The 16,463-nt window shown below is 31.8% G+C and overlaps 1 protein-coding gene across 1 annotated transcript; it reads right to left on the bottom strand.

Moving 5' to 3' along the window:
- Window positions 1-1,317: 1,317 nt before the first annotated feature.
- Window positions 1,318-2,481, bottom strand: LOC112096197 (protein FLOURY 1-like). The gene has a single exon (XM_024179339.1). It carries the CDS (start codon window positions 2,432-2,434, stop codon window positions 1,502-1,504), a length of 933 nt encoding a protein of 310 aa, XP_024035107.1. The 5' UTR covers window positions 2,435-2,481; the 3' UTR covers window positions 1,318-1,501.
- Between the last annotated feature and the right edge of the window lie 13,982 nt (window positions 2,482-16,463).

The raw sequence follows: 16,463 nt of genomic DNA, 5'->3' as shown, positions 1-16,463 counted from the left end.
ACTCAACTGATCTTGCGACAGATTCCCTATATTGGCCAATCTAATGCCTGTGACTAAATTGTGAAATACCATAGCAACAGTTCCTTTGGGGCTTAAGGTACGAACTTTAGGGTTGTGAATTTGTTATGGTGTAACCGTGTAAGCCAATAGGAAGTAGGAATGTCAATAAATTCCGGATTCGTAAACATCCAAAAGATTTAGATCCAAAAAAATTTGGATTCGCATCTTAAAAATCAAGATCCGTGTGGATTTGGATCTAGATCTAGAAAACCAGATATAAGGATCCGTATTATTTTATAATTAAATTATTTATTTAATTAAATTTTAATTAAAAATATATAAATTAAATTATTTATTTAATATGTATAAGCATAATTAACTCTATAATCTTCATTGACTATGAAAAATATGTTAAAAAACTAAATAATAATAATAATAATTAGAGAATATTGTAATGAATTGGTTTACCTTAAATTTTTTTTTTATGTTTGATTCATGTTGTGAAATTATCGTTTGTGAATTTATGGTGTTGTTGTACATTATTCATGTTGAATTGATGTTGAATTGTTGATTGTTAAATTATAATTGAATTTTATTTGATATTATTAGATAAACTATTAAATTTAAAATTATATTTAAATTTATTATTATGCAGATTCAAATATCCGAAAAATTCGTGCAGATATTACCCATATCCGAATCCGTATATTTTTTTTTACAAATCCAGATATCAAACGTTCAATGCGGATCTGGATTCTGATGCACCTACATCAGATTCGGATTCTGATATCCCCAATAGGAAGTGCTGGCTTTGATGACATGAGGATAAAGTAATGGGGTTTAGTGTCTTCTAATCAAGAATAAGAGGTTGTTCTTGATGATTGTTTCATCAACATTGTGCCATGATGTATTATGATAATTAAATGTGTCTCAACGCTTATTATTTCATCAACCGTAGAAGTAAAACGAATAACTATTACTTTATTTGCCGCATCCCAAACCGGAATTACTTTATAAGCCACATCTGACATACCAAAGTGGTCCAAACTTGTTCTTAGTTGTTTAGTCGTCAATTATATCCTTTTAAGTTTTAAGAATGGATGGAGCAAATAAAAGGGAGCAAAATCCTCTCCTTATGCAACCACTCCTTAGTCCTTAGTAACAAGTTGGTCATCAATAATTTATGAAATATAAATAAATAAAACAAACGTATTTGACCCTAAGAACATTATTCATCATGATCTTATGTCACAAATCATTCGAAATTCAGAACTACATTATAATAACGATGAAGATGTAGATATTTCATTATTGATAATGATCAAAAGTGTTCTTTCTCCAGACCAAAATGCATTTACAGGATTACATAAACAGAAATAAGCTACAAGGTATATTGATATCGGGACCCCAAAACATAAATCCTATCCTCCAACTCAGACAATCCTGTGAATGTCTAATAACATGCAGCATTAATGCATTCTTTAACGTACAATGAAGAACTTTACCATTCTGTAATAGAATCCATATCAAGTGAGCCAACAAGGCCATCGTGAATCCTAAAACTTGAATCAAATTCTTCAAATTGCTCAATTTCATCGTCATCATCATTCACATGTTGCTTCAATTTTTGCTTACAAGACTTCAATTTCTCTTCCAATTGGCTCCTCTCAGACTCGTGCTTCATCACAATCCATTGCAATGATTGAATCACTTCTTTGTCATAATCCTGCTTCTGCTCAGCCATCCTCCGGTAATGATTGGCTTCGATTTCTATTGCACTCTTCTCACTTTGTAGCCGCAAAATCATTCCCATTGCTTCATTAGCTGCTGATGCTGCCGCCATCCTCTCCTTCTCCAGCTCCATTAAAGCCGAATTCGCTCTTTGCCTTTCAATCTTGACTAATCTTCTCAATACCATTACATCAAATTCTTGATCTTCTCCACAATATTCTCTTTCATCATCATCATCAAGATTATCATCATTATCATTATCTTTGCCTTTAATTTTCAATAATTTTGAGTTCTCCAAGATCTTCAATGGACCACTACCACAACTGCAAGACACAATCTTTGCATCATCACATTCTTCACCAAAACCAATTTTGGAACATAGCCCATTACTTTTTACATCACTCGATTCTCCTCTAACACCACTACACAGAGATTGAACCAAAGCCCTCCCATGGAAACCAAATTGCAAAAGCTTTGACCCTAAATAAAACATCGAAAACAACCCTAAAAAATTGAAAACTTGTGGGAAACATCCGAAGACCAAAAACCCACATCCAAAATCACTATTGCTTTCAGTCAAAGACTTCAAAAATGAAGCAGAATCCATTATCAACAACCCCAGAAAAAATGCCAAGAACCTCTTGTAACCCTCAAGCAAAGAGCAGGCAAATATTAACAAACAAAAACGACACAGAATCTGCATGTGGGTTGTTTTTATTTTCTTTTTCTTTTTCTTTATCTTTGTTTGTTTTTTTCAATCCAAACTTGAAACTCTCAAAAGCTTAAAGTACAAGCAAAATAGAAAAACAAAAGAGAGAAAAGGGGTCATTTGATGGGATCAATGAAGATTTGATGGGATTAATGAAGAACTATAAAGAAGTTGCTCTGTTTAGAGCTCCAAATAAGGATTAACACAAAAGACTGAGAAGAAGTTCAGAATGAGTGAATCACTCACTTTCTATATACAGCAAACCAGTGAATGCCTAAATAAGCAACAAATAGAAAATTGAACATGGGATGAAATTTTTTTACATAAAAAAATTATAAAAATGGGAACCGATGCTGATACAGTGAGGAATTATCTTGATGACAGGCGAGATGGTGGATTTATTGGGAAGCGGAAGTAACGGCGAAGCATACGAGGAAGTGGATCTGTTGTTTTTTTTTCCCCCCTGGTTTAGAATTTTCTTTTAAAAAAAAAAATTATATGGAGGATTTGCAGGATTCATGGGCTTATTTTATCTTCAATCTTTATTTGCCTTCCTTTTTCTAAAGTTTTATTTTTATTATTTAGGTTTCAAGTGTTTTAGCTTTCTACTTTTGTCACTCTTAAAGTTTAATAATATATTTCGTTTTATGAATTTATTTTATTTTATATTCACAACATTTTTTTTATAGATGTATGTAGTTGACAGCCGATAAGGAATTGTGTAGTGAATTCACAACTTCAATCCTATTTAGAATGTGTCGTGAATACTATTAAAAATGATAAGAATATGCTTATCAGGGCTGTTTAGGTGGAGAGTGACATCGGTTCACTTGAGCACACAATTCAGAATAAAGAATTAACGTTTGTAATTCTAATATACTACTATGATCATAACTGATAAAATATCTCTAATTTAGCTATTTTATTTTCTATAGCTTTTGGAGTTTTACGAAAAATATAGTTTAATTGATTTGGCTTTTATGGTGGAAGCACTTTGTTGATCGGCCAGTTGTATTTCGTTAGACTCTCTCTAAGAGAAAAGTGGAGGTAAATTCTGAGAAGTTATTTCATTTGTGTTTGACTGTTTGTGCATCCGGTAGAGTAGGTTAAGGATCTATACATGAAATGGAAAAAAAAATAAATAAAATAAATAAAATAAAAAATAAAAATAAAAAAATAAAAAATTTAATTACAATTATCATGAGGTAAATTTTTGAAGAAGAGTGATGATATAATTCTAAATTTTTGTACAAATTTATTTTATACGAACTGATTTGGCATTAACTTATAGCTGAATAAAAATATAAAATAATAAAAACAAATCACGTGTACCCAGAACTATTTAATCTAACTAATTTAATCATATCATATCAGTTTGTACCAAAAAAAAATTATAAAAAAGTTTGTGCTTATCTTATTACTTTTTTAAGAAACGTTGCAAATTACTTTTAGTCAAAAGGTGGTGATATTTCCACCACATAAATTTTATTAACCCACCCCAATTTTAAGAAATTATTATAACAAGTACACATTATTTTTTAAAAATTCAAATTAAGAAGAAATTTAAAATTTTAACCAATTAAATCCATATTCATTAATTATTTTTTTATGAAACTTTTTTTTATTATATTTGATCAATAAGGTTATTTTAACCTAAATTAATATAATTATTCTAACCTCAGAAGGAAAAAGTACCAAGAATATCTAAAAATTTACTTGAACTTTAATAAATTTTTATACAAAAAAATTGTATATTTTAATTATGTATAAGTAGTACTTTTTTAGTATGATTATTAATATTCCACTAAACTAACGAGATGTAATTAGGACATTTGGAGTATTGAAAATTATTAAATTTTATATAAAACATATTAGATTATAAAACATAAAACTAAATGCCTAAACAATTCATTACAATAATATATATTTCTTAGGGTAATTTGGTTATTTTATATTATAAGGGTAAATTAGTTAAATTAAACTTATATTAAAGCAACCTTAAATTGTTAAAGATTGTTAAAAGATAAAATAAGAAAAATATATTATAAGAATGATTTAATTAATTAATTATTCAAACTTATTATTAATTTGTAATTCTATAAAATAATGCGAACTTATTGTAATTATTTTATGAAGGTGTGGTGGATTTATAAAAATAGTGGGGTGGAAATATCCACACCCTTAGTCAAATAGTAGACATCTTATTGTCTCATTCTTAAAATTCAAACTTTGATTCTTCAAGAATGTGTGTGGAGAGGGGGAAGCTCCTTATATTCTTTATTTTGAAATGATTTTTAGACAAGATTTCAACTTTAATACATCAAGATAGTTGTAAAAAAAATTAGATTAGACTTTAAGTTTGGACGAGCTAAAAAACGTTTATACTTTTAAGGGTATTTCTTAAAAGTTCCAAATAAATGTTTATATGGTTTTTTTTTCCTTTATTTTTAATATATGAATCTACATGTAAATTGAAGTTAATAATTTAAATAAAAAGCAATAGTGAAAATATTTAAATATCATAGCTAAAATTTATATTTTTAAATTCAAAGTTCATATAAATAAAAAGATAAATCAGTTATTGTCTTCAAAAATGAAACTTCCACCAACTAACGGTGTCACTTTTACATAAATATGTTCAAAACTTCTAGATAAGTGTTAAAATTATTTTGATAAAATGAAATAATTTTCATAATATTATTTTTAATTTTTTAAAAGATAATAGGGTGAACAAAGTTTAAATCAAATTTTAACCTCCTACACTATGTAGGATTTAAACTTGCATATTCAGGCAAATGAAATTATTTAAAAATCATTCGAAAAAAGAATATAGGATAATTTTTCACAAATAATCTCTCCGTTTTTTTTTTCAAAAGAAAATTGATTACATACAAGATAATGATCAGCACGTGTCGTTCCCTGCTTCTTCTAACCTTGTCAGCAAATAAAACGCCAATCCATCTTCTTTTTTTTAAAAAAAAATGATACACAATTTTCACATGATGCCAACTAGGCAACCAATAAGAATCGTCTCTCTCAGAGGGATAAATCATGCCTCAGATTATAAAATTGAAGCCTAAGATCATATGCCTTGGCATGGCACGTGATATTTTGGCTTCATGCATGGAAAAATCGATGTTTGGTAAACAGCAGTAATATTTGTCCTATCACCTACTTTTATGATAATTTTCATAAAACAAAATATTTTTTTTAAACCAATGAATATCAAGAAAATCTTCCACTCACACTAGAGACTAAAAAGAAAAAGAAAAAGAACATTCGCGTTTTATTATATTTTCTCTTGGGTCATGATGAATCTGATGACATTAATAAACACAATAAGAGTACTGCAAACATAAAATATTATATTTACCACTTCTAATAATGTAAATTTAGCATTGGTATAACAAACTCTAGGTTTATGCTCTGGCTTGTAAAACTTATTATTCTTAAAAAATTTGTTGCTTCCTTAATTAAAAAATTAATTGTTGAGGATATACTCAATGTTGACGCAAATTTCTGGTCAACTAGAGAATGAATTTATATGGGGGCAATATAATAAAAAGATAGAGAATTAACGTGGTTCGGCCGTTGGCCTATGTTCACGGGTAGAGAAAGATAAATATTTTATTAAGATCGCACTTACAACTTAACTCTCTCTTTCTTTGCTATTTTATTTTTCGATGCCTTACACTATGAGAGACCTCTGCTTTTATACCTTTCTATAGATAAAGTTTTTTTATCTAACTTGAACTCTATCTAACTCTCCTCTATCCTCTAGGATTTTAATTACAAAATATTTATGTCTTTTCATAGGTTGTATCCGTGTTAAACTCTATTTAATTTGCTTCTAGGCCAAGCAATATCCTTCTTTTGTCCTTCAATGATAGCTCCTCTATTTGGACTTGGCTTTTCTTGTGCGATCCATAATTTAGAACTGGGTCAAGAACTGTCTGGATCCACGATTTCTGCCTTCCTCCACTCCTACTCCCCATTCCTAAGGGAGCATGGTTCTGATGCTCCCCAAGTCCTGCTCCCATTCCTCGAGGAGTATGGTTCTGCTGCTCTCCATTCCTAGGGAGCCTAATTCCTGCTCCCAATTCCTAGGGGAGCATGATTTCTGGGGCCCATTCTTAAGGGTACAATTCCTGCTTCTTATTCTTGGGGGAGCATGATTTCTGGAGTCTGGTATAATTCCTACTCCCCATTCTTGGGGGAGAATAATATAATTTCCGGGGTATATTTTGCTTTATTGACTACTTTATATTTTCTACAACAGCTGCTCCCTAGCTCTTAGCTTCTGGTTTCACTATAAGCATAAGAACTCAAGTTGTTTCTCTCTCTTCTCATTTCTATATAAACCATCTTTTGCACATTTACTCACCTCGTGGAGTTTCAACCCTTTGGTTCTCGCTTAACTCGGTGAGTGTCTATTCTCTTCCTCATGTTTTTAAGAATTTCAATGTCTTCTAATTTTGAAAATAACTCTAACCCTCTTTATATGAGTACTTGGAAGATGATGATGATTACTGCCACATATCATCTGACCAAACACCTCTTATCGTAAATTTTGCTCCTGCGTCATTTGTTCCTGATGGCCAACGTAGCTTCCAACCGATTGGTCTATTGATCGGGTGAGGAATGCAATTTGTGAGAAATCCATTCCATCTCTTCGAGTCAAGTATGAAATCCCAAGTTCAATCGAGCTTAGGAAGCCTCAAATTGGTGAGCTCGCCAGCCAACCCCCTTCTGGGGCCGTTGCTTTTCATCTTGATTTTTTTTGCTATGTTGTTAGGTTGTCATTGCACCCCTCATTGAGATATATACTGATATGCTTGAACTGTGCCGCGGCACAGCTTTTCCCCGGCGCCTGGTGTGCCATGATAGGCACGTACATCTTATGGAAATTGAGGGGTTTTTTAGATCCCACATTTAGTCGGTTTCAAAGAAATTACCAACTAATGAGTCTTTTAGGTGATAAAAAACCTCCTCCCTCAAGGGTTGGTATTATGTCCGTGCTTGGGGTAAATCTTCCCCTTTAATCGCACAAGGCAAATCTCATGATGGTTCCTAGAAAGATTCTTGGCTTTTCGCACTTGGGGATTGGAAGTTAGGAAATTCTCCTGATATGTGTCCTGGATATCGGGTTCAAACCCATTTTTCTACTCCAGGTAGCTTCATAAGAAATTGATACAGGGTGTGCTTTTTCTTTATTAGCGTAATTACTCTTTTTCTGTCTTTTTTTCTTTTTGCAGTGTCATGGGGATGCACCTCTATCGACCCTGTTGAGCAACATCAAATTGATGAAGTTTTTAAAGATCCTATAGACTTGCGGTCCTAGAAATATCTTTCTTAACCAAGGTTTCTAACTGCCTTTGGCTTTATCCCTTCTACCTCCACAAATATTCCATCTCCAAATGAATTTTATTTAAGCATAACAATTTTTATGCAACTGGGAGGTTGTAATATTTTGTTTTTCTTGTCTCTTTCCATCTTCTGTTAGTGATGACTCCTAGGGATGACGCTGCACGGAAAAAAGAAGAAGGTAAACAAATACCTAGCTTAAAAAATTAGCAGGAAACTTAGGGATAAGCCGATTTTTCAGCCTGTGGGATCATCCTCTCAAGCAACTACAATTGCTCAAGGGTTGCACCAGACTTCTCAAATTGCACTAGGGTTGCACCCAAAAACTTTATTTCCATCTTGCACTCGTGAAACTTCGTATTCTGAGTCTGATGGCTTTCATTCTGCATCTGCTTCCACTAATACACTTGCCGAAGGGCCGCACCAAGCATCTACAATTGCTCCAGGATTGCAGCAAGAAATTTTATTTTTAACTTTCACTCATGAGGGTTCATATCCTGCAGGTAATAAAAAAAAATTATACAAGAGTTTGTGTCCATATTATTACTCATTGAAGAAATGTTGCAAATCACTTTTAGTCAAATAGTGGACATCTTATCATCTCATTCTTGAGATTCAAACTTTGGTTCTTCAAGAATATGTGTGGAGAGGGGGACGATTCTTATATTCTTTATTTTGAACCGATTTTAGACTAGATTTCAACAGTAATACATCAAGATAATTCCAAAAAAATATTAAATTAGACTTTGAGTTCGGACGAGCTAAAAAACGTTTGTACTTTTAAGGGTATTTCTTAAAAGTTTCAAATAAATGTTTGTACGGTTTTTTTTCCTTTCTTTTTAATATATGAATCTACATGTAAATTGAAGCTAATCATTAAAATCAAGAGCAATAGTAAAAATACTTAAATATCATAGCTAAAGTTTATATTTTTAAATTCAAAGTTCATATAAATAAAAAGATAAATCAGTTATTGCCTTCAAAAATGAAACTTCCACGGACCACCGATATCACTTTTACGCAAATATTTTCAAAATTTCTAGATAAGTGTTAAAATTATGTTGATAAAATGAAATAATTCTCATAATTTTATTTTTAATCTTTTGAAAGATAGCAAGGTGAGCAAAGTTTAAATCAAATTTTAACCTCCTAAACATATTTAAGATTTAAACTTGCATATTCAGACAAAATGAAGTTATTTGAAAATCGTTCGAAAAAAGATTATAGGATATGTTTTCACAAATAATCTCTCCGTTTTTTTCAAAAGAAAATTGATTACATACAAGATAATGATGAGCACGTGTCGTTCTCTGCTTCTTCTAAACTTGTCAGCAAATAAAACGCCAATCCGACTTCTTTTTTAAAAAAAACATAAAGAATAAAAAATGATACACAAATTTTCACATGATGCCAACTAGGGAACCAATAAAATCGTCTCTCTCAGAGGGATAGCTCATACCTCATAGATTATAAAATAGAAGCCTAAGATCACAAGCCTTGCCGTGGCACGTGATATTTTGGCTTCATGCATGGAAAAATCGATGTTTGGTAAATAGCAGTAATATTTGTCTTATCAGCTACTTTTATGATAATTTTCATAAAACAAAATAGTTTTTTTTTTAAACCAATGAATATCATTAAATTAAATTGATAAGGAGTTAAGAAAATCTTCCACTCACACTAGAGACTAAAAATAAAGATAAAAAGAGCATTCACGTTTTTTTATATTCTCTTGAGTCATGATTAGTGATGGCCAACACGGCACGGCCTACCAAACGTCGGTCCATGCGGGCTTGTGGGCCGGCACGACACTGGGTGGGCCGTGCCGTGCTGTGCCCACTTTTTTTAATAAGGGCCCAGCATGCTTTATTTAAGCTCACATGCCTGACATGTTTTTTTAAGCCCACCAGCCTAATAATAATAATAATAATAATAATTTCATAAATCATAATAATAATTAATAAAAATAAAATTACAATTCTAGAATAATAATTACATCTAATTTTATTTGAACTACTACTATTATAATTGCACATAAACTCCATTGAATGAAAATATAATTTTTAATTTATCATAAAAATATTTTGTTCATAATTTTTTTTTACATAAATATGAAAAATATTTCATTCACAAATGAAACATATCTCCATTAACTAGTAACTAAGTTATGATTTCATAAATGAAATATTAATGACGTAAAATTTTTTATTTACCATTTATAAAATCATGATATTTATTTATCCATTTAATAAATTATAAACATTAAAAATTAGAATATTTATTTAAACTAGGACTTGAATTAATTTTAAAAAACCTATGCTAAAAAATATATTAAAAAATTTAATTTCAAGATATAAAATCATGATATTTTATATTTATTTTTCATTAAAAAAATTATGTTGATATACTTGGGCCCACGGGCAGCGTGCTTAGCCCAACAATGAAGCGTGCTTATTATGTGTCTTTTCGCGTGTCATGTTTTGACCCATCTCTAATCGTGCCGTGCTTTTAAGGCCTGCGTGCTTAAAATTCTAGCCCTAACATGGCTCACGTGCGTGCCGTGCCGTGCCTTGTGCCCTACCGAAACGTGCTCTTTTCGTGCCATGCTGCACGAACACATGCCGTGCCCGTGTCGTGCCGTGCCTCGCCTCGTGCCGCTCGGTCCATTGGCCATCTCTAGTCATGATGAATCTGATGACATTAATAAACACAATAAGAGTACTGTAAACATAAAATGTTATATTTACGACTTCTAATAATGTAAATTTAGCATTTGTATAACAAACCCTAAGTTTATGCTCTGACTTGTAAAAATCATTATCCTTAAAAAATTTGTTGCTTCCTTAATTAAAAAATTAATTGTTGATGATATACCCAACATGATTAAAGCTTTAGCAAGAAATTCAGTGCCGTGTAGAGTAGTAGAATGGAATTCTTTTTAGGTTAGATCATAAAAGAAACGATGTTAAAGGAGGAAGTTACAATAATCTCTTTGACATGCGGTTTCTTTAATATTTTTCTGTAAATTGATTCCTTCATCAGTGTAAATGATTAGATAAATTATTGAATGTTTCCTAGAAGGATTTTGTTCACTTTCAAGAAATAGACTATTAATCATTTTAAGGGAAATAAACTGATGCACCCCTAACGTTTAATAAAAAGGACATAAAACCTTCTAACATTTTGAAAAAAAAATTCACATCCCCATTTATTAACAGAAATTGTTTCCTTAAATCATTAAAAGGCTAATATTGTAATTACATACTAATAACGAATAAATTTACCACAAAACCCCCTCAAACAAACACTAATTCAAAGTGTCTTGACGCACACACTCTTTCGGGTTTTTTTTATTTAAATATCCCCAATTTGCCCTTAAATACCAAATTTATACCCTATTACATACATATACCTCACGAAGATAGGAAAAGTAAAAAATAACCTTAAAAAAATCAAGAATCCACACCTTTCTTCCTCTCAGTGCAGGAAGAAGTCTAGTACGAGGTCGGGTAAGTCAAGAATTTAGTTGAGTAAGAATTGAAGATAAGTAAGTTGAGTATATGGTCTAGTAGGAAGTCGAGTAAGCATATTAAATGAGTCGAGTATTAAGTAGAAGTCAAGTAAATATTTTGAACAAGTCAAGTAAAATTTATGTAATTTTTAAAGAGGTCGAGTGTTAAGTCGAGTAAGTACATTGAGTCGAGTATTAATATTTTTAAAGAAGTGAAGTCTAGTAAGTTGAGTATTCAGTAGAGTAAGAAGTGAAGGCAATTGAATAAGTCGAGCAAGAAGTGAAGACAATTGAATAAGTCAAGTATCTAGTCGAGTACGAAGTCTGGTAAGTTGAGCATTCAGTCGAGTAAGAAATGAAGGCAATTGAATAAGTCGAGTATCTAGTCAAGTACGAAGTCGTGTATGAAGCATGATAAGTTGAACATTCAGTCGAGTAAGAAGTTAAGGCAATTGAATAAGTTGAGTATCTAGTCGAGTACGAAATCAGATATGAAGTCTGGTAAGTTGAGCATTTAGTCGAGTAAGAAATGAAGATAATTGAATAAGTCGAGTATCTACTCGAGTATGAAGTCGGGTATGAAGTCTGGTAAGTTGAGCAAGAAGTGAAGGCAATTGCATAAATCGAGTATCTAGTCGAGTAAGAAGTCGAGTAAGTAGATTGAATGAGTCAAGTATTAATTTTTTGTTGGTATTTTATTGAGGCTATTTTTGTACTTTCCCTGATTTTTTAAAGTATATATGTGTAAAATTATAGATTTTAATAGATGGAGGTATATTTTGGGTATTATGAGGGAAACAGGGTATATCCCACGCAATTCCCTCCACTTCTTAACACACACAAACAAAACATGCACACACTTAACACACACGAACAAAACACACACAGATACACACGCACACTTAACATACACAAACAAAATGTGCAATCACTTAACACACGAACCCTTAACACACACATTGTTTCCCGATCTTCGCACCCTTAACACACACACACACACACACATTGTTTCCCCGCTGCTGGTACCGCTAATCCGCCTCCAGGTTGCTTCCACTGATCGCCTTGTCTGAATCTGCTGGTACTGCTTGCGATCGAAACCGCCACTAGTGTATCCTCAAATCCAAGCCACCGCTGTTGGTGCTTCTACTCGGTGTAAGCTACTACTCGTCAATTCGATAATCTTCTGTGATTATCAGAAATCATCTTTGTATCCAAGGTTTTATACGACGATGATGACAGTCATATTTGTTTTTGCTTTTGTTTTTTGTTTTTAGTTTGTAAGATTATTAAAAAAAAATGATTAGGAAGATTTAAGAATTTGGTTGAATGTTGTAATGCCTCGGAAGGTTATTTTTATACGACATGGGCAAATTGGATAATCAAAAATTATTTTTATATGACATTTTGAGGGTATAATGATAATTAGATGTAAAAATTATAATTTCTTTTAAAAGAAACAGTTTCTATTAATAAATGAGGGTGTGAATGTCTTTTTTCAAACATTGGGGGGTTTATGTCCCTTTCATTAAACATTGGGGGTGCGTTAGTCTTTTTCCCTCATTTCAAACTTTACATTTGAAGACCAATCGATCAACATTAGAACCATAACCTCACAATTGTGAGGACATGGGTTGGAGTTCCCACAAAATATTGTGAGAGTGTATTTTCCTTCCTCAATTCTAAGAATAAAAAAACTTTACATTTGAAGAAAACTTTTGGTGGTGTCATCAACTCCATGTCAACAAACTAACACACACACATACATACACCAAACTACAAATTTATTTATCATGGAAAAGATTGTCTACATTTAATAATGTAGATAGGGTGAGCAAATTTTTTGATCCGATTGAGTTTAGATATATATTCAGATTCGGATTTAAATTGCTATTATTTTGGCTTCACCTTACATGTCTGATGAGATATATCTATTTGGTCTAAATGAACTCTCAATAAAAGATATATGGGCGGTTTAAAAATAATTTCTCTTGTGATTGAGTATTTATTGGATAAACCACTAAAAGTGAAGACCTATTTAATTTAAACAATATTTATATATTGAATTTAAACAATGTTTATATATTGAATTGAAAGTATAAATTTTGAATTACCCATCCAGTAAAATGACATTCTTCAAAATATCATCTAAATTATTATAAGCCTCAACTTATTTTATTTCCTTTATTTCAGGGGTGGTGGTATTTTCACCTCACAAATTCTATAAATTCACCACACTTTTAAAAAATAATTACAAAAAGTTCTTATTATTTTTAAAAATTTCAAATAAAGAAGAATTTTGAGAATTAATCAATTAAATTTATCTTAATTCATTGTATTGTGACTTAGATTTTTTAATTATATTTGACTAATAAGATTGTTTTAACCTAAATTTAAATTGACTATTTTATCCTTAAAGGGTAAAAATACCAAAAAATTAATTTAACTTCAAAAACTTTTAATTTTATACATTCATTGTTTCTAAATAGTTAATTCTACTTTATTGGTATGATTATCACTTTTTAATTAAACTAACATAATGTCTTTATGAGAAAATACTTATTAAATTATCAGGCTATTAAATTTATGTCATTTACATGTAAAATATTAAAAATTATTAAACTTTATTTAAGAAGTTAGATTATAAGTTGCAAAATTGAGTACCTAAAATATTCGATATAAGAACTGTTGGACGGTGGGCGCCCAAGATGGGCCGACCCGACCCGACCCACACATGGTAACCACTTGTTGGTTACCATACGCGTTTGGGAGAGGGAAGTTGATTTGTGTTCAACTTCCCAACCGCTGTATATACATGCCATCAAAAATCGCTGCTCTGAGATGTGTTTATTCTTCTTCAAAATTAACAAGATCTTTAAACAATCTGAAAAGGCATATATATATATTGTGACTTGAGGAAGATTTCCGCTCGTGATTTCTTTCCGACCGGTGACGTGATCCAACACTTGTTTATTGTTGTGCAAATTTTAATGTACTCGCAAGCGCACGAATCTATTGTAGTATAGACTAATGGTGACGAGTGTCGATCCCACGAGGAGGTGGATTTTAATTGTGTGTAGAATTAATTTTGTAAATGGGTGATTGGATTTGTGGTGGAAATGATTTAGAATATGCTAAAACTTAAATTAAAATGGCGAGAATAAATTCTAAAGTTGGAATTGAAATGGCGAGAATAAATTGAAGAGAATTCTATTAAAATGATGTACTTGGGTATCTGGATCCGTATCAACATGCATCATAGGCTAAATAATCCTTATTAATGCCAATTAAATCATGAGGGGGGAATCCACACCTCATGAACCGCGCTCTAATCAATATGGTGCTAAGGGCTTATCGTGTCAAATAATAATAACCTTGTACTAGAGGGCCGGTGAAACCAAGGCGGTACTAGACAAGATTAGTATTATTTGTCAACGAGAAGTCAAAACATCCACAAAAACTAGAGGGGAAGAAAAAATAAATTTACCAAATAAAACCCATGACACATGTTGAGATTTCACCTTCAACCCAAGCTTGAAAGAAAATTAGCCACTCATAATTGAACTAGGGGCAAAATGGAAATTTATTAAAATACGAAGAAAATACAAGATGGAGAAGGAATTACAGAAAATGGATCCCAAAAATGGATTTAGAGATATCAAATTAGGGGGGGAAGGCCCCCTTTTTATAGATACATGGAGTAAATCATGGCCATCGGATTAAAAACAGTTTGGACGCTTAGGATTGCGCCACGTCATCAGTCAACAGTCCACGGTTTGACCACGCGGATGAACAGTAACACGGTTTGACTCAGATGAACAGTAATGCGGTTTGACTCGGATGAACAGTAACGCGGTTTGGTTGAAAATAATCCTGTGTGATGCATGTACCGTACGTGAGATTTTTCATCCACTGATATGCTGCCACGTCACCATCAACAGTACATAAGAATTTTAGCCCAACAGGATCGTGACACCTCATCAGTCAATGCCATATCATCGGTCAATGCCACGTCATCGATCCGTCTATGTGAACAGTGTTTTGAACAGCAACGTAGTTAGTACCGTACACGTGAATAGTACCGTACATATGAATAGTGCCATTTTTCCTTTTATGCTCCTCCTAAGGTTTTCGACCGTCCTGAGTTCAAAAGTGATGTCCGTTTTGCCGTCTGATCTCTCCTTTATTGTGAAATGACTATAATGCCCCTAAAATACATAAAATACTTAATTAAAATAAAACACATGTAATTAAATCACAAGAAGGTTAAATACATAAAAGTAAGGGTTGTTAGTAAGACTTGAAATGTAAAATGACGGTTTTCTCCTTTATCAATATGCATTTTCTAACACTCAACACACCCCCCAACCAGCTTATTGCTAGTCCCTAGCAAATAAAGCGAAAACAAAATTCAAATTCAAAATATTTTTTTTTAATAGAAACACTCGTATTTATTCCGTCAGATTAACGATAGCAATCAAATAAAAGTATAAGCATTATCTCCAGTCTAAAGCAACATCACACCCACATCAACCATCCACATGAATCAGCCCAGTAGACTTTGTCATAGCTACTTTCAAGAATGACATGTCAAACCCCAAAATCTCACTGGAAGTAGTGACACTCTCACAAAGAAATTAAAACCAATAAAAATAGTCACTCCAATGAATGGTAATTGAGAGAGAATAATAAAGAAGTGATATCACATGCTCTCACCAAGATGAAATAAATATGCCCTCAGCTTATAAATAATACGAACTCAAGTCAAACAAAAATGCTAGTAAACCCACTTTATTTATCTTTTTTTTTTATTATGCATCACTACATCTTTTTAGCCCATATAACTAGCTTCTACTTCAAACTATAGTTCCCTAAAATCAAGAAGGACTTTTATTAGGACGTAACGTAGGCTAGGGACATGGCTAACAAAGAAGGAAAATAAGGAAAACAAAGTGTATGTTTGAGAAAAATGCAGAGAATTTTTTTTTTTTTGGAAGTTGCAAGGAGAATTTCACCTATTATTTTTATTTTTTTTCTTTTGAAACAACAACTTTTGTTTTTGTTTTTTTTGGCATAACTTTACTGAACAACATAATTATTTATATTTTCTCAAACATAAATAGGTGATGGAACTTATAAGACATTGGGTAA

Source organism: Citrus clementina, unplaced genomic scaffold (assembly GCF_000493195.1).
Source record: "Citrus clementina cultivar Clemenules unplaced genomic scaffold, Citrus_clementina_v1.0 scaffold_8, whole genome shotgun sequence".
Taxonomy (NCBI): Eukaryota; Viridiplantae; Streptophyta; class Magnoliopsida; order Sapindales; family Rutaceae; genus Citrus; species Citrus x clementina.
Note: the sequence above shows the minus strand (reverse complement) of the source record. Positions and strands in the feature narration are given on the sequence as shown.

What these genes read in the sequence shown, in the direction of transcription:
- LOC112096197 (XM_024179339.1), bottom strand. Translation starts at nt 2,434, where the DNA reads ATGCAGATTCTGTGTCGTTTTTGTTTGTTAATATTTGCCTGCTCTTTG.